We start from the raw sequence: 24,356 nt of genomic DNA, 5'->3' as shown, positions 1-24,356 counted from the left end.
TTGTGAGAGTTTACTCCGTAGTAAATTTAACATTATAGTGAGAGTCCAGTCCATAGTGGATCTAACATAATAGTGCGAGAGTCCAGTCCATAGTGGATTCAACATAATATTGTGAGAGTTCAGTCCATAGTGGATCTAACATAATATTGTGAGAGTCCAGTCCATAGTGGATCTAACATAATAGTGTGAGAGTCCAGTCCATAGTGGATCTAACATGATATTGTGAGAGTTCAGTCCATAGTGGATCCAACATAATAATGAGATTCCAGTCTATAGCGTATGTAACACAATAGTGTGAGACTCCAGTCCATAGTGGATCTAACATAATAGTTACAGTCCGGTCCATAGTGGATCTAACATAATAGTGTGAGAGTCCAGTCTGTAGTGGATCTAACATAATAGTGAGAGTCGAGTTCATAGTTTGATCTAACATAATAGTGAAAGTCCAGTCCATAGTGGATCTAACATAATAGTGTGAGAGTCCAGTCCATAGTGGATCGAACATAATAGTGTGAGAGTCCAGTCTGTAGTGGATCTAACATTATAGTGAGAGTCGAGTCCATAGTTTGATCTAACATAATAGTGAGAGTCTAGTCCATAGTTCAATCAATCAATCAATGTTTATTTATATAGCCCTAAATCACAAGTGTCTCAAAGGGCTGCACAAACCACAACGACATCCTCGGTACAGAGCCCACATAAGGGCAAGGAAAAACTCACAACCAGTGGGACGTCGGTGACAGTGACAATGATGACTATGAGAAACCTTGGAGAGGATCGCATATGTGGGCAACCCACCCCCCAGGGGACTGAAAGAAATGGATGTCGAGCGGGTCTGACAGGATATTGTGAAAGTCCAGTCCATATTGGATCCAACAAGTTGTCTTCTTACTTACTTCATACTTCCTGTCCATGTCCTATAAAATTCAACTGGACATGAATCATCAATAAACAACTTGACTGGGTTCAACTCAAAGCTCAACAGACTTTTTGCGTGTACTAAAACACATGCAGACTTGATTGCATGCAATGCTGATCTACTAAACTTGTGAGCAGAAAACTGTGTCCCTTAAGTGAGAAAAATAATTAATCTAGCTTGTCTGTCTTCATGGATATTCAGAATACATGCGGATAAACACGGCAAAATTGTAGATAAAAACAAAGTTTTTTGATGGGGTTTTACCAAAAAATTTACCAAAAACCTTTGTAACATGCCCACATTTTATAGCATCGGAAAAATGTGTTCACATTTTATCACCACCAATATGTGTAGTGTCTGTAACTTTAACCGCGATTCATTTGGCCAAAGTCCCTGGGAGTATTTCGTCAAAGTATGACACACTTTATTTGGCCGAATAATGGCCAAAAACCATCGTCACAAAGTTTGGCACCATGCCACGTCCACATCTTTTGGAGTAGGAAAAAATGGTTCGCAGTTTATCATCGCCGATATGTGTAGTATTTTATATTTTAACTGCGACTCATTTGGCCAAAGTCACTCAGAGGATTTCGCTAAAGTATGACATCTTTTTTTTTTCCGAAAAATGGCCAAAAACCATTGGGGCAAAGTTCGGCTCCATACCAAGCCCACATCTTTCGGCGTAGACAACATTTTTTTGCAGTTTTTCATCACCAATATGTGTAGTATCTGTAACTTTTACTGCGACTCATTTGGCCAAAGTCCCTAGGAGGAGTTTTTTTAAAGTACGACCCTTTTTTTTGCCAAAAAATGGCCAAAAAACATTAGGGCAAAGTTTGACGCCATGCCATGCCAACATCTTATGGTGTACAAAAACATTGTTCACAGATTATCAAAACCAATATGTGTAGTATCTGTAACTCTAATCACCACTCGTTTGGTCAATGTCCCTACGAGGACTTCGTCAAAGTACGGCCCATTTTTTTTGCCGAAAAATGTCCAAAAACCATCGTTGCAAAGTTTGGCGCCATGCCTCAACCACATCTTATGGCGTAGGAACATTTGTTTTGCAGTATATCATCATCAATATGTGTAGTATCTGTCATTTTACCTACAACTTATTTGGCCAAAGTCCCTAGGAAGAGTTTGTCAAAGTACGACCCCTTTTTTTTACAGAATAATAGCCAAAAACCTTCATAACAAAGTTTGGCTCCATACCACACCTACGTTTTATGGCGTATGCAACATTTGTTCTCAGTTTATCATCACCAATACGTATAGTATCTGTCATTTTAACCACCACTCCTTTGCCCAAAGTCCCTAGGAGTATTTTGTCAAAGTATGACACCATCTTTTTGCCGAAAAATGGCAAAAAAAACATAGTATCAAAGTTTGGCAACATCCCACACACACATGGGAAAAATAGTTTTTCAGTTTCTTATCACCAATATGTGTAGTATTTGTCATTTGAACTGCAACTCATTTTGCCAAAGTCCCTAGGAGTAGTTTGTTAAAGTACAACCCCTTTTCTTTTGGCAAATAATTGGGCAAAAACCTTCATAGCAATGTTTGCCGCCATACCACCCACACATCTTATGGTGTAGGACAATTTTGTTTGCAGTTTATCATCTCTAATATGCATAGTATCTCTCATCTTAACCACGACTCGATTAACCAAAGTCCCAAGGAGTAATTTTTCAATGTACGACATCTTTTTTTTGCCGAAAAATGGCAAAAAAAACATTGTAGCAAAGTCATGGCACACCCACATCGTATGGCGTAATAAAAATTAGTTTGCAGTTTATCATCACCAATATGTGTATTATCTGTCATTTTAACTGCGACTCATTTGGCCAAAGTCCTTAGGAGAATTTCATCAAAGTACGACACCATTTTTTTTGCCAATACTTAGGCAACAACCTTCATAGCAAAGTTTGCCACCTTACCACCCCCACTTCTTATGGCATAGGAAAGGTTTGTTTGCAGTTTATCATCACTAATATGCGCAGTATCTGTCCTTTTAACCACGACTCATTTGGCCAAAGTCCCAAGGATTAATTTTTCTATGTATGACATATTTTTTTGGCCAAAAATGGCAAAAAAAAACATTGTGGCAAAGTTTGGTGCCATGCCACACCCACATCTTATGACGTAGGAGATGTTTGTTCACAGTTTATCAACACCAATATGTGTAGTATCTGTCATTTTAACCACGACTATTTTGAATAAAGTCCCGAGGAATACGTTTTCAATGTACGACATCTATTTTTTTTGCCCAAAATGGCAAAAAAACTTTGGAGCAAAGTTTGGCGCCAAGCCACATCCACATCTTATGACGTAGGAGACGTTTGTTCGCAGTTTCTCATCACCAATATGTGTAGTATTTGTCATTTGAACTGCAACTCATTTTGCCGAAGTTCCTAGGAGTAGTTTGTTAAAGTACAACCCCTTGTCTTTTGGCAAATAATTGGGCAAAAACATTCATAGCAAAGTTTGCCGCCATACCCCCCCCACATCTTATGGTGTAGGACAAGTTTGTTCGCAGTTTATCATCAATAATATGCATAGTATCTCTCATTTTAACCACGACTCATTTAGCCAAAGTCCTTAAGAGTAATTTTTCAATGTACGACACCATTTTTTTGCCAATACTTGGGCAACAACCTTTTTGCAGAAAAATGGCAAAATAAACATTGTAACAAAGTTTGCCGTCATGGCACACCCACATCGTATGGCGTAAGAAAAATCTGTTTGCAGTTTATCACCAATATGTGTAGTATCTGTCATTTTAACTGCGACTCATTTTGCCAAAGTCCTTAGGAGAATTTCGTCAAAGTACAAAACCATTTTTTTTGCCAATACTTGGGTAACAACCTTCATAGCAAAGTTTGCCACCTTACCACCCCCACGTCTTTTGGCATAGGAAAGGTTTGTTTGCAATTTATCATCACTAATATGCGTAGTATCTGTCATTTTAACCACAATTCATTTGGCCAAAGTCCCAAGGAGTATTTTTTCTATGTATGACATCTTTTTTTGACCAAAAATGGCAAAAAAACATTGTGGCAAAGTTTGGTGCCATGCCACACCCACATCTTATGGCTTAGGAGAAGTTTGTTCGCAGTTTATCATCACTAATATGCGTAGTATCTGTCATTTTAACCACGACTATTTTGGCTAAAGTCCCGAGGAATAATTTTTCAATGTACGACATCTTTTTTTTTGCCAAAAATGGCAAAAAAACATTGGAGCAAAGTTTGGCGCCAAGCCACATCAACATCTTATGGCATAGGAGACGTTTGTTCGCAGTTTATCATCACCAATATGTGTAGTATCTGTCATTTTAACCAAAACTGATTTGGCCAAAGTCCCTAGGAGTATTTTGTCAAAGTGCCACATCTTTTTTTTTCTGCCAAAAAATGGCAATAAAACAATGTAGCAAAGTTTGGCACCATGCCACACCCACAGTTTGTTTGTTTGCAGTTTATTATCACCAGTATGTGAAATATATTTATATAGCGCTTTTCTCTAGTGACACAAAGCGCTTTACATAGTGAAACCCAATATCTAAATTACATTTAAACCAGTGTGGGTGGCACTGGGAGCAGGTGGGGAAAGTGTCTTGCCCAAGGACACACCGGCAATGACTAGGATGGCGGAAGCGGGAATCGAACCTGTAACCCTCAAGTTGCTGGCACGGCCACTCTACCAACCGAGCTATGCCGCCCCCGGTATGTGTAGTACCTGTCATTTTAACCGCAAACAATTGGGCCAAAGTCGCTAGGAGTTTTTTGTCAAAGTACAACCCCTTCTTTTTGTCAAAAAAATAGCAAAAAAACAATGTAGCAAAGATTGGCACCATGCCACACCCACATCTTATGGCGTAGGAAAAATCTGTTTTCATTTTATCATCACCAATATGCGTAGTATTTGTCATTTCAACCGCGACTCATTTGGCCAAAGTCCCTAGGAGTATTTTGTCAAAGTACGACACCTTTTTTTTTCCGAAAAGTGGCCAAAAAACATTGTATCAAAGTTTGGCGCCATGCCACACCCACATCTTATGGCATAGGAAAAAAATATGTTTGCAGTTTAACATCACCACTATGTGTAGTATCTGTCATTTTAACTGCAACTCATTTGGCCAAAGTCCCTAGGAGTAGTTTGTTAAAGTATGACCCCTTTTGTTTGCCAATAATTGGGTAAAAACCTTCATAGCACAGTTTGGCACCATACCACCCCAACATCTTATGGCGTAGGAGAAATTTGTTTCCAATTTATCATCACCAATATGTCTAGTATCTGTCACTTTAACCGCGATTCATTTGGCCAAAGTCCCAAGGAGTACTTTGTCAAAGCATGACACCTTTTTTGCCCAAAAATGGCGAAATAACGTTGTGGCAAATTTTGGCGCCATGCCACACCCACATTCTATAGCGTAGGAAAAGTCTGTTCACAGTTTATCATCACCAATATGTGTAGTATCTGTCATTTGAACCACGACTAATTTGGCCAAGGTCCGTTGGAGAATTTCGTCAAAGTATGACCCCCAAAAACCATCGGAGCAAAGTTTAGTGCCATACCACACCCACATCTTATGGCATGGGAAAAACTTTGTTCGCAGTTTATCATCACCAATATCTGCAGTATCTCTCATTTTAAGCACGACTCATTTGGCCAAAGTCCCTTGGAGTACTTTTTCAAAGTACGACACCTTTTTGCCGAAAGATGGCAAAAATACATTATAGCAAAGTTTGGCGCCATGCCACACCCACATCTTATGGCGTAGGAACAATCTCTTTGCAGTTTATCATCACCAGTATGCGTAATATCTGTCATTTTAACCACTAGTCATTTGGCAAAAGTCCTGATGAATATTTCGTCAAAGTACGACACCATTTTTGTGCCAAAAAATTGCAAAAAACCATCGTAGAAAAGTTTGGTACCATACCACGGTTTTAGTAGATCCGTATTCCTTGCACCTCATTTACCTTGACTATGAAGATATTTACTGCTATTATTAAAATCTATTAGTGTGTGAGCTCGGTTGCATGACTAAGGTGTCTACTCTTATTGAAGCATGGCTCCAATGAAGTGTCTCTGGCTGCTAAATGCTCGGCTGTGTCCAGCAGCTAATTCCTAACTTCCTCTTCCAGGCCTGGCACAGATGCAGCCACTGCCAGCTGGATGGAAAACTTGTGAGGATTATTCAGGCAACGCTCATCCTAACATTGTGGGCCAAAAAAAAGAAAAGAAAAGGAGATCCAAACAATTAGCTGACAGATGCTTAAAAGCTCTGCAGAAGCACAGCAACTCCAGTTTCAATTTGGATGCTAATGGTGTGAAAGTGTGTCACCTTTCTATTGATGCACGCTTTAGCAACATTTCAAATGTCCAACCTCTGAACTCCAGCATCTTTTTATTTACTGCGCTGCGTCTGCTCACTGTCATGTTACTTCCTGTACTTCACTGATACGTTTGCGGGGTCGTCTTGCATTGACATTGACTTAACCTGTATTTTAATTTGACCTTTTAGCTGCCTTGCAGGGAATGAAAAACAAGTTAATCAATATATATACATATATATATATATATATAAATATATATATATACATACATACATACATATACATATAAACAATATACACACATATACATATGTAAATTATATATATATATATATATATATATATATATATACATATATATTTATGTTTATATACTGTATATATAATTAACATTATTCATATTTTATCATTCTATATAGGCTAATTAAAACGTATTGACTCATTCTAGTTTCTGCTGGCAATTCTATTGTTATTTTTTACATACCATTTAGACTTAGATTTAGACAAACTTTATTGATCCACAAGGAAATTGTTCCACACAGTAGCTCAGTTACAAAGGATGGAAAGGGTATGGATGGAAAGGGTAATGCAGGTTTAAAGTAGACTAAAAATTTACCATAGTAGCAATATCAAATACAATATATATGTAATGATTACATATTATATGAACAGTATAACAGTATATAACATATACTGATATAATATATTATATATTTTTTATACAAAAAAAATACAATATGTAACAAATCCCAATTGCCATGTACAATATTAAAGTGTATGTAACAGCTGCAGCAAAAAAACAAAATGAAGATAAATTATATTAATGGTAAAAAAATGTTATGCATTCTTACATGTACTTTTAGATCATTCCAGACGCAACATTCTGCATTGTCAGAGTAGGTTTTGTTGTCTAGATCAAGCTTCTATATCACCTAGAAATACTGCTGCGTATTGTGTTTGTCGGTAGCATGTACACAAAACAGGTTGAACGATATATGGAAGTGTCAGGTTCAAACACTGATGACATCTATTAATCAGACAAGAAGCAAGGAATCATGCAGAGACAGAGTTAAATAGAGCTCTTGAGGAGACACGTGTTTTGGCTGTACTTTAGTTACAGATCTAAACTACGTTCTAAAAATAAGCCCGCGTGCCTCCCCTATTTATTAGGAAAGTCCCTACTACATCACTGTTGCTAAGGGAAGGGGAGTAGACTCGACAACTCCACTTAGACACAGTATATGATTATAGAATAAATAAAAAGTAGGTGACGCAGGTCATATCGCCGTGTATCTGCTCTGTCTGCGTCACGGTGGTGTTCGGCCTTGGCCATCAGCAGACCGAGTACTGGTGCCATCACCCAGTCTGCTTTGTCTGGTCCCGGTACCCAATGTTTGGCCTTGGCAGTCAGCAGGCCGAGTCTGGACCAAATATTGATGAAAAGAGGCTAGCAATCTCTTGGATTGCTAACTCTGCACAAATACAGAAATACCACTTCAACACAAATTGACAATACGTTAGAGTAACGACTCTTAAACATAAAAATATGATGATAATAAATACATGATTATTCTAGCAGGAAGGAAATGAGTGTCTCCATGGTGCATGCAAAAACCTAATTCAAATAGGTGGGTCTGCACCATTTTTGCACTTAGTGATTGTAAACACAGTCTTAGTAGTTTGCCAGCTAGTACGGGGCGTCAGCAACCCACGGCTCTTTAATTTCATTTTGATAGTAGGCTAATATAGTTTGTATAGATACTTTAACCATGTGTTTTCGTCATTATAACACTTACATAAGACTTTTAAAGTCATTTTGATAGTAGACAAATATAACTAATATAATCACTTACATCATGTGTTGTCTTCATTATAACCCCTTTATAAGATGTTTAAAGTCATTTTGATAGTAGGCTAATATAGTTTATATAGACACTTAAACCATGTGTTGTCTTTATTCGAACACTTATTTAAGACTTTTAAAGTCATGTTGATAGTAGGCTAATATAGCTAATATAGACACTTACACCATGTGTTGCCTTTATTATAACACTTATATAAGACTTTTAAAGTAATTTTGATTGTAGGCTAATATAACTAATGTAGACACTTACATTATGTGTTGTAATTATAAGCCCAACATTTTGGGATGCCATGTCTATCTGTTTTGGCCCTGTGATGAGGTGGCGACTTGTCCAGGGTGTACCCCGCCTTCCGCCCGATTGTAGCTGAGATAGGCGCCAGCGCCCCCCGCGACCCCGAAAGGGAATAAGCGGTAGAAAATGGATGGATGGACCCCTGAGCTCGCAGTACACAAATTGTAGTGTTTGTTTAGCACCTGGTACTTGGATTTTAACCGATCACAAGTCCTCCCTGGTTCCTGCAATGATGTTTTTCAGCTAATCAGATTTTTATCGGTCCTAAACTGCTTAAAGTTACAAGTGGGCGTAGAGAGGTGTGAGAAATTTCAAGTTGCTCCGTGCCATCGGGTCAATCTGTGGGGGTTCAACTCCCACGCCACCACGTGGGTGAGATCTTGGACATACCCGAAACTTGACAAGTGTGTGATGGATACCATGTCTGCCTGTAGGGAGTGTGTGCATCTCGCAATCAGTGAAGATCCCCCGCGAGCCCAAGCAGGGCGAGTTTGACAAGGTGATCCGACGACTCCGCGAAAACCCCAACGCAAGAGTGGTCATCATTTTCGCCAATGAGGACGACATCAGGTATGACGGCGAAGGCTCCGCCTACTTTTTGACTCCATCGTTGGTGCGGTCCGACCTAAACCCTGGTGACTTGTTCTCTTCCCCGATTGCAGGCGGCTGCTGGACGCGGCTAAGAAGGCCAACCAGACCGGTCATTTCATCTGGGTGGGTTCGGACAGCTGGGGCTCGAAGATCTCACCCGTTCTGCACCAGGAGGAGATGGCGGAAGGGGCGGTCACCATCCTGCCCAAGCGCCTGTCCATCAAAGGTAAGTAACCACACCCACGCTCCCCATCTCACCCAGGACCTGACGAGGATCGTTGCGTCCAGGTTTTGACCGTTACTTCATCAGTCGGACGCTGGAGAACAACCGGCGGAACATCTGGTTTGCGGAGTTCTGGGAGAACAACTTCAGCTGCAAACTTAGCCGTCACGCCTTGAAGAAAGGCTCCGGACTCAAGAAGTGCACAAGTAAGAACGTTTCCTGTTCCACCGCTGACTTTTTAAGGACTGACTGAAACTGTCTCGATGCTTCGAGAGAGAGGAGACTTTACTGACCTTCGTTTTCAGCCAAAACCATTTTGGATTGATTTAATTATGGCTGGGCGGTATATTTTAGAACACAGTATATATTTGAGACATTTTCGCCCTACTGGTTTCTCTTATTGTGCCTTTGTTACGGCCGTTTCAGCCAAAACCATTTTTGGATAGATACAATTAGGGCTGGGGGGAATATTTGGCCTGTCAGTACCTGTCCACTGCCTCCGGAGTCCTATGAGCCAAAAGAACCCGATAGGACTTCTTTAGCCTGACGGCATCCCTCACCGCTGGTGTCCACCAACGGGTTTTAGGATTACCGCCCCGACAGGAACCAACTACCTTGCGGCCACAGCTCCAATAAGCCTCCCCGACAATAGAGGTGCGGCACATGGTCCGCTCGGACTCAATGTCCAGCACTTCCCTCGCGACATGTTCAAAGTTCTCTCGGAGGTGGGAATTGAAACTTTCTCTGACAGGAGACTGCCAGACGTTCCCAGCAGACCCTCACAATGTGTTTGGGCCTGCCAGGTCTGTCCGGCATCCTCCCCCACCATCGCAGCCAACTCACCACCAGGTGGTGATCGGTAGAAAGCTCCGCCCCTCTCTTTACCCGAGTGTCTGAAACATGAGGCCGCAAATCCGATGACACAACTACAAAGTCGATCATGGAACTGCGGCCTAGGGTGTCCTGGTGCCAAGTGCACATATGGACACCCTTATGATTGAACATGGTGATTGTTATGGACAAACTGTGACGAGCACAAAAGTCCAATATCAAAACACTACTCGGGTTCAGATCCGGATGGCCATTCTTCCCAATCATGCCTCTCCAGGTTCCACTGTCGTTGCCAACATGAGCGTTGAAGTCCCCCAGTAGGAGAAGGGAATGACCCGTGGAGCACTTTCCAGTACTCCCTCGAGTGCTCCCAAAAAGGGTGGGTACTCTGCACTGCTGTTTGGTGCGTTAGCACAAACAACAGTCAGGACCCGTCCCCCCACCCGAAAGCCGAGGGAGGCTACCCTTTTGTCCACCGGGTTCAATTCCAACGTGCAGGCTTTGAGCCGGGGGGGCAACAAGAAATGCCACCCCAGCCCGTTGCCTCTCACTGCCGGCAACGCCAGAGTGGAAGAGAGTCCATCCCCGAGAGAAGTGGTTCCAGAGCCATTGCTGTGCGTCGAAGTGAGTCCGACTATATCCATCCGGAATTTCTCCACTTGGGGCATTAGCTCAGGCTCCTGCCCCCCCAGTGAGGTGATGTTCTACGTCCCAAGAGCTAGCTTATGTACCCGAGGATCGGACTGCCAAGTGCCCTGCCTTCGGCTGCCGCCCAGCTCACATCGCACCCGACCTCTATGGCTCCTGCTATGGGTGGTGAGCCCATTGGAGGGGTGACCCACGTTGCCTCTTCGGGCTGTGCCCGGCCGGGCCCCATGGGAACAGTCCTGGCCACCAGGCGCTCGCCATCATGCCCCACCTCCGGGCCCTGCTCCAAATACCGCCATATCGATTTCTTTTAATGTGACTTTGTTACGGCAGTTTCAGCAAAAAAACATTTTTGGATAGATACACTTAAGTCTGGGTGGTATATTATAGAGAGCGGTATATATTTGAGAAAATACTGCCATACCGGTTCCTTTTAATGTGCCTCTGTTACGGCCGTTCCAGCCAAAACCATTTTGGATGGATACAATTAGGGCTTGGTGGTATATTTTAGAAAGCGGTATAAAATAGAGACAATACCGCCTTACCGGTTTCTTTTAATGTGCCTTTGTTATGACCGTTTTAGCCAAAACCATTTTGGATGTATACAATTAGGGCTTGGTGGTATATTTTAGAACGCGGTGTATATTTGAGACAATACCGCCAGACCGTTTTTTTTTAATGTGCCTTTGTTACAGCCGTTTCAGCAAAAACCATGTTGGATGGAAACAATTATGGCTGAGTGGTATATTTTAGAATGTGGGATATATTTGAGACATTACCGCCTTACCGGTTTCTTTTAATGTGCCTTTGTTACAGTTTTTTGCCCTTCTCTGCGCCTGACGGTATTGACTCCATCATTAATCTCTTCTGTTTATGTTGTTCACTTCTGTTAGCCACTTAGCACAGAGGCTAACGATAGCGCTACGTGTGTCAAAAATTTAGCCTCAACTCGGTTTAAAAAGTACCTAAAAGGACCAAGCTACTGTTGTGTAGCGGAGAGGTGGCTGAAATGTAATTTCTGAGCTGAACAGCCAGATGTTTTCACCGCAGTGAGCGAGTACAAGTTTCTTTTCTCCACAAGCGTGAGGCTATAAACCACCGGTGTCAAACTCAAGGCCCAGGGGCAAAATGTAGCCCGCTGCCTTATTATATGTGGCCCGCGAAAGCCTAGAAATATTATGCGTTACTAAAATGCTTACTTGATTATCTCGCTGCTATAAATAGTCTGTCTGTGTTAGCACTTATAATAACAAGATCACTAACACTTGTTAATGAAGTGATGATGTCGCCGCTTTAAATAGTCTGTCTGTGTTAGCACTTATAATAACAAAATCACTAACACTTGTTAATGAAGTGATGATGTCACCGCTTTAAGTAGAATAGAAAAGAATAGAATAGAAAATACTTTATTGATCCCTGGGTGAAATTCAGCACCACAATTCGCTCACAATAAACAATATTAATAATAAATAATGTACAACATATATTATATATATATAATTTATGAATAATATAAATATATTCTACATATATTTTACATTTAAGTGCATTTAAGAAGGAACATATAATGGCTGTCGGTATGAAGGACCCCCTGTGTCCTTCCGTGTTACATTTAGGGAGTCTGAGCCTTCCACTGAACATGCTCATTCTCTCCGCAAGGTCCGAGTTTAGTGGGTGGGAGGTGTTGTCCATAATGGCTAGGAGTTTTGCTAGACTTCTCTCTGACACCACCGCCAGCGAGTCTAGCGCCACTCCCACCACGTTTCTGGCCTTCTCTACCAACTTGTCCAGTCTGTGTCCCTCGCTCTCAGCCCGCTGCCCCAGCAAGCCACGGCGTACAAGAAGGCGCTCGCCACCACCGACTCGTAGAACATCTTCAACATCTTTGTACGGACGTTGAAGGATCCTAGCCTCCTGAGGAAGTAAAGGCGGCTCTGTCCCTTCTTGTAGAAGGCCTCAGCGTGTTTTGACCCATTCAGCTTGTTGTCCATGTGTACTCCGAGGTATTTATAATCCTCAACCATGTCCACATCCACCCCCCTGATGGAAACAGGGGTCGCTGAAGTACTCCTCCTCCTTCCCAGGTCCACAACCAGCTCCTTGGTCTTCATCACATTGAGCTGGAGGTGGTTCTTTCCACACCATGTGACAGAGTCCTCCACCAGTGCCCTGTATTCCTCATCATCACCATCCTCAATACACCCCACTATCGCAGAGTCATCAGAAACCTTCTGAAGGTGGCAGGACTCTGACTGATAGTGGAAATTGGTGATGTAAATGGTGAAGAGGAAGGGGGAGAGGACTGTACCCTGCGGGGCCCCGGTGTTGCTGACCAGCCTGTCAGACACACAGTCCTGCAGTCGAACGTACTGTGGTCTGTCAGTCAGGTAATCTACAACCCAGGACACCAAGGGGGCCTCCACCTGCATCTTCTCCAACTTCACACCCAGTACCCCGGCCGTATAGTATCGAAAGAGCTGGAAAAAGTCAAAAAACATGACCCTCACACTGCTTGCAGGCTTGTCCAGGTGGGTGTGGGCTGGGTTCAGCAGGTAGATGACTGCGTCCTCCACTCCCAGTCGGGGCTGATAGGCAAATTGGAGTGGGTCCAGGTGGGACTTGACTGTAGGGCGGAGTTGTTCCAGGACCAACCTCTCCATGGTCTTCATGATATGGGAGGTTAGCGCCACCGGCCTGTAGTCCTTTGACGTGCTGGGGCGCGTGCACTTGGGAATGGGGACCACGCATGAGGTTTTCCACAGTGTGGGGACTTTCTGCAGCCTAAAGCTCATGTTGAAAATAGTCTGTCTGTGTTAACACTTATAATAACAAAATCACTAATACTTGTTAATAAAGTGATGATGTTGCAGCTATAAATAGTCTCTCTGTGTTAGTACTTTTAATAACAAAATCACTGATACTTGTTAATAAAGTAATGATGTCGCCGCTAGTCTGTCTGTGTTAGCACTTTTAATAACAGAATCACTAATACTTCTTTTAATAAAGTGATGAATACTCCGTCTGCGTTAGCACTTATAATAACAAAATCACTAATACTTGTTAATACTCACATCAGCAAATGTAAATGATGTCAAAATTAGCACACATGAAGTGATGATGTCGCCGCTATGAATAGTCCGTCTGTGTTAGCACTTCCAATAACAAAATCACTAATACTTGTTAATACTCACATCAGCAAATGTAAATGATGTCAAAATTAGCACACATGAAGTGATGATGTCGCCGCTATGAATAGTCCGTCTGTGTTAGCACTTCCAATAACAAAATCACTAATACTTGTTAATAAAGTGATGATGTTGCCGCTATAAATAGTCTGTCTGCAATAGGACTTATAATAACAAAATCACTAATACAAACCCCGTTTCTATACGAGTTGGGAAATTGTGTTAGATGTAAATAAAAACAGAATACAATGATTTGCAAATCCTTTTCAACCCATATTCAATTGAATGCACTACAAAGACAAGAGAGTTGATGTTCAAACTCATAAACTTTACTTTTTTTTTTTTGCAAATAATAATTAACTTAGAGTTTCATGGCAGCAACACGTGCCAAAGTAGTTGGGAAAATACATGTTCACCACTGTGTTACATCACTAATTGTTGAAGCTTTGAAAGTGGAATTCTCTCCCATTCTTGTCTTATGTAGAGCTTCAGTCTTTCAACAGTCCGGGGTCTCCGCTGTCGTATTTTACACTTCATAATATGCCACACATTTTCGATAGGAGACAGGTCTGGACTGCAGGCGGGCCAGGAAAGTACCCGCACTATTTTTCAATGAAGCTATGCTGTTGTAACACGTGCTGAATGTGGCTTGGCATTGTCTTTCCGAAATAAGCACGGGCGTCCATGAAAAAGACGGCGCTTAGATGGCAGCATATGATGTTCCAAAACCTAAATGTACCTTTCAGCATTAATGGTGCCTTCACAAATGTGTTAGTTACACATGTCTTGGCCACTAATGCACCCCCATACCATCACAGATGCTGGCTTTTGAACTTTGCGCCGATAACAGTGTGGATGGTTCGCTTCCCCTTTGGTCTGGATGACACAATGTCGAATATTTCCAAAAGCAATTTGAAATGTGGACTCGTCAGACCACAGAACACTTTTCCACTTTGCATCAGTCCATCTTAGATAGTCTCGGGCCCAGAGAAGCCGGCCGCGTTTCTGGATGTTGTTGATAAATGGCTTTCGCTTTGCATATTAGAGCTTTAACTTGCACTTACAGATGTAGCGACAAACTGTATTTAGTGACAGTGGTTTTCTGAAGTGTTCCTGAGCCCGTGTGGTGATATCCTTTAGAGATTGATGTCGGGTTTTTATACAATGCTGTCTGAAAGATCGAAGGTCACGGTCATTCAATGTTGGTTTCTGGCCATTACATTGAGTGATTTCTCCAGATTCTCTGAACCTTTTGATGATATTATGGACCGTAGATGTTGAAATCCCTAAATTTCTTGCAATTGCACTTTGAGAAACATTGTTCTTTAACTGTTTGACTATTTGCTCACGCAGTTGTGGACAAAGAGGTGTACCTCGCCCCATCCTTACGGGGAAGAGCATTTTTCGGAGGCTGTATTTATACCCAATCATGGCGCCCACCTGTTCCCAATTAGCCTGCACACCTGTGGGATGTTCCAAATAAGTGTTTGATGAGCATTCCTCAACTTTATCAGTATTTATTGACACCTTTCCCAACTTCTTTGTTACGTGTTGCTGACATCAAATTCTAAAGTTAATGATTATTTGAAAAAAAAGTTTGAACATCAAATATGTTGTCTTTGTAGCATATTCAACTGAATATGGGTGGAAACGTATTTGCAAATCATTGTATTCCGTTTATATTTACATCTAACACAATTTCCCAACTCATATGGAAACGTGGTTTGTACAAGCCGCACCGGAATATCGGTTGCAGATATTTTAAGTTCAAGTTAAAGTATCAATGATTGTCACACACACACACACACACACACGAGGTGGGGCGAAATTATTCTCTGCATTTGACCCATCACTCTTGATCACCCCTTGGGAGGTGAGGGGAGCAGTGAGCAGCAGCGGTGGCTGCGCCCGGTAATCATTATTTGGTGATTTAACCCCCAACTCACAACCTACCGATCTAGGTTGTCAAATGTTAATAAAGTGATGTTGTTGCTATAAATAAACTGTCTGTGTTAGCATTTATAATAACAAAATCACTAATACTTGTTGATAAAGTGATGATCTTGCCGCAATAAATAGTCTGTCTGTGTTAGCACTTATAATAACAAAATCACTAATACTTGTTAACAATGAAGTCAGCAAATGTAAATGATGTCAACATTAGCACACATTAAGTGATGATGTCGCTGCTATAAATAGTCTGTCTGCGTTAGCACTGATAATAACAAAATCACTAATACTTGTTCATAAAGTGATGATGTAGTCGCTATAAATAGTCTGTCTGCATTAGAACTTATAAAAACAATATCACTAATACTTGTTAATAAAGTGATGATGTCGTCGCTATAAATAGTCTGTCTGCATTAGAACTTATAAAAACAATATCACTAATACTTGTTAATAAAGTGATGATGTCGCCGCTTTAAATAGTCTGTCTGTGTTAGCACTTATAATAACAAAATCACTAATACTTGTTAACAATGAAGTCAGCAAATGTAAATGATGTCAACATTAGCACACATTAAGTGATGATGTCGCTGCTATAAATAGTCTGTCTGCGTTAGCACTGATAATAACAAAATCACTAATACTTGTTCATAAAGTGATGATGCCGTCGCTATAAATAGTCTGTCTGCATTAGAACTTGTAAAAACAATATCACTAATACTTGTTAATAAAGTGACGATGTCGCCGCTTTAAATAGTCTGTCTGTGTTAGCACTTATAATAACAAAATCACTAATACTTGTTAATAAAGTGATGATGTCGCCGCTATAAATAGTCTGTCTGTGTTAGCACTTATAATAACAAAATCACTAATACTTGTTACTATCCAAGACACCAGATGTAAATGGAGTGTTGTTGGTGCTTTTTGAATGTTTTTTATTGGATTTTATGGGCGGAATACTGGAGCTCCCATTGGCTCTGACTTTTATCTATTTTTATTTAATATTTAGAATGGATTAAAAAAAAAAACAGTTGTCTTAATAATTGTGAACGATAGGCTGAACTTCCCCTTTAAAGCCCAGTTTTAAAATATTACCCAAAATATTTCCCTCTGGTTTGCTTGTTTACTTTACTTTATGGTGTGTACTTGTTGTATCTGCACCACATTGTCCCACTGTGGGATAAATAAAGACAAATCTATCCCATATTTAAAATATTCCAGCGTGATCTTTACTTATTTATGCATCTCTGTCACAAACAATACATTTATTCATAAAAAACAAAACAAAAAAAAACGTCCTTTCAAATTAGCTGGTGCAGAATGTAAGAGAAGCTGACATTCACGTAGACTTTTGACTACATCAAAAATGACAGGAGTCAGGACGCGGGCCACAAAGTTCTGAATCCTCCCCCGCAAACCTTCCCTACTAAAGGCCACATTTTAAGTCCACGCTAGCGCTGGATGACACTTCTTTAGGCAGCCAAACACACGCACACACGCACACACACACACACACACACACACACACACACACACACACACACACACACACACACACACAAACACACACACACACACTCCAGGGGTTCGAGGTAGCGACCCTGATGCTGTGTGGCGACACTGCCACTGATCCACCGCGCTGCCCCCAGGCCATGTTTGCAAGCACCAGGCTACTTTCCATGCAGAGGCTGGTATTTAAGTGTTTCCACACAATGTTACACATACGGAGGCCCACTGGGCCAAAATATAACTGAAGTTGCTGAAATAAGCAGGGGCGTCCGTGATAACGTTGCTTGGTTGGCAACATATGTTGCTCCCAAAAGCTGTATGTACCTTTCAGCATTAATGGTGCCTTCCCAGATGTGTAAGTTACCCTTGCCTTGGTTACTAATACACCCCCATACCATCGCACATGCTGTCTTTTACACTTCGACCCTACAACATTCCGGACAGTTCTTTTCTTCATCCACAGTTTCCGAAAACAATTTCAAATGTGGATTCCTCAGACCACAAAATAATTTGACACTTTGCATCAGTCCATCTTAGATGAGCTCAGGCCGAGCGAAGCATTTCTGGGTGTTGTTGAGAAATGGCTTTTGCTTTGCGTAGTACAGTTTTAAAGGCCTACTGAAATGAGATTTTCCTTTTTAAACGGGGATAGTAGGTCCATTCTATGTGTCATACTTGATCATTTCACGATAATGCCATATTTTTGCTAAAATAATATAGTAGAGAACATCGACGATAAAGTTTGCAACTTTTGGTCGCTAATAAAAAAGTCTTGCCTTTACCGGAAGTAGCAGACGATGTGCGCGTGACGTCACGGGTTGTAGGGTTTCTCATATCCTCACATTGTTTACAATCATAGCCAGCAGCAGCTAGAGCTATTCGGACCGAGAAAGCGACAATTTCCCCATTAATTTGAGCGAGGATGAAAGATTCGTTAATGAGGAAATTTAGAGTGAAGGACTAGAAAAAAGTAAAAAAAAAAAAAAGGCGATTGCAGTGGGAGCGATTTAGATGTTACTAGACACATTTAATAGGATACTTCTGGAAAATCCCTTATCTGCCTATTGTGTTGCTAGTGTTTTATTGAGATTAAATAGACCAGCTTGGAGGTCCATGAGCAGGCAGGAATTCTGTGGCTGTGGCAAATTGTCGGAAGGTCCATGTCAAGGCGGGCGGTCGCGATCCAAGAGGCATCCGGGGAAGCGGAGTGAACGAAGGGGGTAAAGGCAGCTCGCCACGCGGGGAAGGAGGTATACTCTCGGAACAACAAGGAGGACTAGAGACGATAAACACGACGGGGAGAAAACACAGCGAGAGCAGTTTCGCGTAGAGTATGATATACTGCTTACTGGACTGGACAGGTAGCTACGTTTTGGCGCCGGACAGCAGGTTTTGTGGGTTTATGAAGGCAGGTTCTCTGATCAGTGAAAAGTACGCTGATTGCTAAATAATAATAATAATGGATTCGATTTTATATTGCGCTTTTCTATTATTAAATACTCAAAGTGCTCACAGAGAAGTGGGAACCCATCGTTCATTCACACCTGGTGGTGGTAAGCTACATTTGTAGCCACAGCTGCCCTGGGGTTGACTGACGGAAGTAAGGCTGCCAGTTTGCGCCTCCTGCCCCTCCGACCACCGCCTATCATTCATTCATCACTCATTCACCAGTGTGAGCGGCACCGGGGGCAAGGATGAAGTGTCGTGCCCAAAGACACGATGGCAGCGATTTGGATGTCAAGAGGCAGGGAGCGAACCTGCAACCCTCGGGTTTCTGGCACGGCCGCTTTACCCACTACGCCATACCACCCCTTGCCATCAATCGCCAGCAATAACGGCAGCTGCTTGCTGCAGCCGGACCGGCATTCCTACAACCGATATATTGCAAGCATCACACCGACCGTAGGAACAGGTTTAGAGTTTCTAGTGAAGTGGGAAGAGACCTATAGTAGGGTGACAGTCTAACCGCTACGCCGCAGTGAGGCGTCGACACCACATACACCCCGAAGAAGATCCTTATGTCAGCTCTCAGCCATTTATTTGTCCGTCAGGTCTCCGGGACTTTTGCTTCACGGGGGGGAGCCGCTCTCCCCAACAGTTGTTTGAGGTTCAAGAGTGACACTCCGCCGTCCTACTCCTCCGGCCCGGCAGAGATCTGACACCCGGCCGCCGCCACGGAATAATCAGAATCCTCCGAGGCTGGGTGTGATCAAAGGATAAACGGGGGGCCGGAGTGACTGCGAAGCGGTAGAAATGGAGTTTCTCTTTGATCTGCGAATGAAGGAGATGTAAAGATTGATATTGATTGACACTGAAGGCGGATATTTCCTTATTCATGCTGCTTATAGAAGAGAGCAAACATGCGCTTCTGAAAACGCTTATAGGAACTCAGGGTTGCTGCGCTGGATCAGCAGGGGGTTTCCGGCACATTCCAGAATAATGCATCCAGTTCTTAACTGAGATGTCAAATGACTTGTTTTTAATCCGGTTTTGGATTATTCATGATTAATCACAGGTGATTGCTCACTTGCGAGAGAGAAGCAAAGAGCCAATTGTTATCGTCGGAATGTCACCTTTGAACGTTTTTCAACTTTTGACTCGAAATGCATGTTCTTTATTCGCAGGGAACTTGGGAACACATTCATTTTGCCAGCCCTAAAATAAATAAAACAACGAATAGACCCTTATATACACTTTCTCACAACCCTGACTTAACTTAATGTGTTGTTTCCCAAACTAAAAAAAGTACAATCTTAAAGAATCGAAACTCACAAAAAACCTGTTACGTCTTACCGTTGATAGCGAAAACAAGTGTTACTCACCAAAGCGTCCCGTGTGTGACGTCTGTAGAAGTGTTTTCATGCGTATTTTTACGAGCTATGTTAATATAAACAAGCTAACGCGGTTAGCATTAGCTATTATGCTAACACGTTTACGAGTGTCTGCGTTAGTATTATTAACTTACCAACTTCTTTTAGTTTTGCTTCACCTTCACTAATTCCTCAGTAAATTCACCAAAACGTCACAGTGGAGTTATTGAGTCTGTTTAGTCAAGTTGTTTGACAATATCAATCAATCAATCAATCAATAAATCAATCAATGTTTACTTATATAGCCCTAAATCACAAGTGTCTTAAAGGGCTGCACAAGTCACAACGACATCTTTGGTTCAGAGCCCACATCGGGGCAAGGAAAAACTCAACCCAGTGGGATGACAATGAGAAACCTTTGAGAGATGTGGGTGACCGGTGCAATGAACGTCGAGTGGATCTAACATAATATTGTGAGAGTCCAGTCCATAGTGGATCGACCATATTATTATGAGTCCAGTCCATAGTGGATCTAACATAATAGTGAGAGTCCAGTCCATAATGGATCTAGCATAATAGTGTGAGAATCCAGTCCACAGTTGATTTAACATAATAATGTGAAAGTCCAGTCCATAGTGGATCTAACATAATAGTGAGAGTCCAGTCCCTAGTGGATCTGACATAATAGTGTGAGAGTCCAGTCCATAGTGGATCTAACATAATAGTGAGAGTCAAGTCCATAGTGGATCTAGCATAATAGTGTGAGAATCCAGTCCATAGTGGATTTCAATCAATCAATCAATGTTTATTTATATAGCCCCAAATCACAAATGTCTCAAAGGACTGCACAAATCATTACGACTACAACATCCTCGAAAGAACCCACAAAAGGGCAAGGAAAACTCACACCCAGTGGGCAGGGAGAATTCACATCCAATGGGACGCCAGTGACAATGCTCACTATGAGAAACTTTGGAGAGGACCTCAGATGTGGGCAACCCCCCCACCTCTAGGGGACCGAAAGCAATGGATGTCGAGCGGGTCTAACATGATACTGTGAAAGTTCAATCCATAGTGGCTCCAACACAGCCGCGAGAGTTCAGTTCAAGCGGATCCAAGACAGCAGCGAGAGTCCCGTCCACAGGAAACCATCTCAAGCGGAGGCGGATCAGGAGCGTAGAGATGTTCCCAACCAATACACAGGCAAGCGGTCCATCCTGGGTCCCGACGAGCGGTCCATCCTGGGTCTCGACTCTGGACAGCCAGTACTTCATCCATGGTCATCGGACCGGACCCCCTCCACAAGAGAGGGGGGGACATAGGAGAAAAAGAAAAGAAGTGGCAGATCAACTGGTCTAAAAAGGAGGTCTATTTAAAGGCTAGAGTATACAGATGAGTTTTAAGGTGATACTTAAATGCTTCTACTGAGGTAGCATCTCGAACTGTTACTGGGAGGGCATTTCAGAGTACTGGAGCCCGAACGGAAAACGCTCTATAGCCCACAGACTTTTTTTGGGCTCTAGGAATCACTAATAAGCCGGAGTCTTTTGAACGCAGATTTCTTGCCGGGACATATGGTACAATACAATCGGCAAGATAGGCTGGAGCTAGACCGTATATTATTTTATACGTAAGTAGTAAAACCTTAAAGTCACATCTTAAGTGCACAGGAAGCCAGTGCAGGTGAGCCAGTACAGGCGTAATGTGATCAAACTTTCTTGTTCTTGTCAAAAGTCTAGCAGCCGCATTTTGTACCAACTGTAATCTTTTAATGCTAGACATGGGGAGACCCGAAAATAATACGTTACAGTAGTCGAGGCGAGACGTAACAAACGCATGGATAATGATCTCGGCGTCTTTAGTGGACAAAATGGAGCGAATTTTAGCGATATTACGGAGATGAAAGAAGGCCGTTTTGGTAACGCTTTTAATGTGTGACTCAAAGGAGAGAGTTGGGTCGAAGATAATACCCAGATTTTTTACAGAGTCACCTTGTTTTATTATTTGGTTGTCAAATGTTAAAGTTGTATTATTGAATATAGGTCGGTGTCTAGCAGGACCGATAATCAGCATTTCCGTTTTTTTGTCGTTAAGTTGCAAAAAATTAGCGGACATCCATTGTTTAATTTCATTAAGACACGCCTCCAGCTGACTACAGTCCGGTGTGTTGGTCAGCTTTAGGGGCATGTAGAGTTGGGTGTCATCAGCATAGCAGTGAAAGCTAATACCGTATTGCGTGTGCGATTTAACATAATAATGTGAAAGTCCAGTCCATAGTGGATCTAACATAATAGTGAGAGTCCAGTCCATAATGGATCTAGCATAATAGTGTGAGAATCCAGTCCACAGTTGATTTAACATAATAATGTGAAAGTCCAGTCCATAGTGGATCTAACATAATAGTGAGAGTCCAGTCCCTAGTGGATCTGACATAATAGTGTGAGAGTCCAGTCCATAGTGGATCTAACATGATATTGAGAGTCAAGTCCATAGTGGATCTAGCATAATAGTGTGAGAATCCAGTCCATAGTGGATTTCAATCAATCAATCAATGTTTATTTATATAGCCCCAAATCACAAATGTCTCAAAGGACTGCACAAATCATTACGACTACAACATCCTCGAAAGAACCCACAAAAGGGCAAGGAAAACTCACACCCAGTGGGCAGGGAGAATTCACATCCAATGGGACGCCAGTGACAATGCTCACTATGAGAAACTTTGGAGAGGACCTCAGATGTGGGCAACCCCCCCACCTCTAGGGGACCGAAAGCAATGGATGTCGAGCGGGTCTAACATGATACTGTGAAAGTTCAATCCATAATGGCTCCAACACAGCCGCGAGAGTTCAGTTCAAGCGGATCCAAGACAGCAGCGAGAGTCCCGTCCACAGGAACCCATCTCAAGCGGAGGCGGATCAGGAGCGTAGAGATGTTCCCAACCAATACACAGGCAAGCGGTCCATCCTGGGTCCCGACGAGCGGTCCATCCTGGGTCTCGACTCTGGACAGCCAGTACTTCATCCATGGTCATCGGACCGGACCCCCTCCACAAGAGAGGGGGGGACATAGGAGAAAAAGAAAAGAAGTGGCAGATCAACTGGTCTAAAAAGGAGGTCTATTTAAAGGCTAGAGTATACAGATGAGTTTTAAGGTGATACTTAAATGCTTCTACTGAGGTAGCATCTCGAACTGTTACTGGGAGGGCATTTCAGAGTACTGGAGCCCGAACGGAAAACGCTCTATAGCCCACAGACTTTTTTTGGGCTCTAGGAATCACTAATAAGCCGGAGTCTTTTGAACGCAGATTTCTTGCCGGGACATATGGTACAATACAATCGGCAAGATAGGCTGGAGCTAGACCGTATATTATTTTATACGTAAGTAGTAAAACCTTAAAGTCACATCTTAAGTGCACAGGAAGCCAGTGCAGGTGAGCCAGTACAGGCGTAATGTGATCAAACTTTCTTGTTCTTGTCAAAAGTCTAGCAGCCGCATTTTGTACCAACTGTAATATTTTAATGCTAGACATCGGGAGACCCGAAAATAATACGTTACAGTAGTCGAGGCGAGACGTAACAAACGCATGGATAATGATCTCGGCGTCTTTAGTGGACAAAATGGAGTGAATTTTAGCGATATTACGGAGATGAAAGAAGGCCATTTTGGTAACGCTTTTAATGTGTGACTCAAAGGAGAGAGTTGGGTCGAAGATAATACCCAGATTTTTTACAGAGTCACCTTGTTTTATTATTTGGTTGTCAAATGTTAAAGTTGTATTATTGAATATAGGTCGGTGTCTAGCAGGACCGATAATCAGCATTTCCGTTTTTTTGTCGTTAAGTTGCAAAAAATTAGCGGACATCCATTGTTTAATTTCATTAAGACACGCCTCCAGCTGACTACAGTCCGGTGTGTTGGTCAGCTTTAGGGGCATGTAGAGTTGGGTGTCATCAGCATAGCAGTGAAAGCTAATACCGTATTGCGTGTGCGATTTAACATAATAATGTGAAAGTCCAGTCCATAGTGGATCTAACATAATAGTGAGAGTCCAGTCCATAATGGATCTAGCATAATAGTGTGAGAATCCAGTCCACAGTTGATTTAACATAATAATGTGAAAGTCCAGTCCATAGTGGATCTAACATAATAGTGAGAGTCCAGTCCCTAGTGGATCTAACATAATAGT

General features: G+C 42.1%; 1 protein-coding gene across 2 annotated transcripts in view; it reads left to right on the top strand.

Moving 5' to 3' along the window:
- The window catches only part of LOC133541835 (metabotropic glutamate receptor 4-like), a 501,243-nt gene that overhangs the window by 372,964 nt on the left and 103,923 nt on the right, over nt 1-24,356 (top strand). For both annotated transcript variants that reach the window (XM_061885477.1, XM_061885475.1), the window contains exons 4-6: nt 8,858-8,993; nt 9,086-9,240; nt 9,303-9,443. In XM_061885477.1, the coding sequence (XP_061741461.1) occupies nt 8,858-8,993; nt 9,086-9,240; nt 9,303-9,443 (432 nt within the window). The remainder of the gene's footprint in view (nt 1-8,857; nt 8,994-9,085; nt 9,241-9,302; nt 9,444-24,356) is intronic.

Source organism: Nerophis ophidion, linkage group LG02, assembly GCF_033978795.1.
Source record: "Nerophis ophidion isolate RoL-2023_Sa linkage group LG02, RoL_Noph_v1.0, whole genome shotgun sequence".
Lineage (NCBI taxonomy): Eukaryota > Metazoa > Chordata > Actinopteri > Syngnathiformes > Syngnathidae > Nerophis > Nerophis ophidion.
Note: the sequence above shows the minus strand (reverse complement) of the source record. Positions and strands in the feature narration are given on the sequence as shown.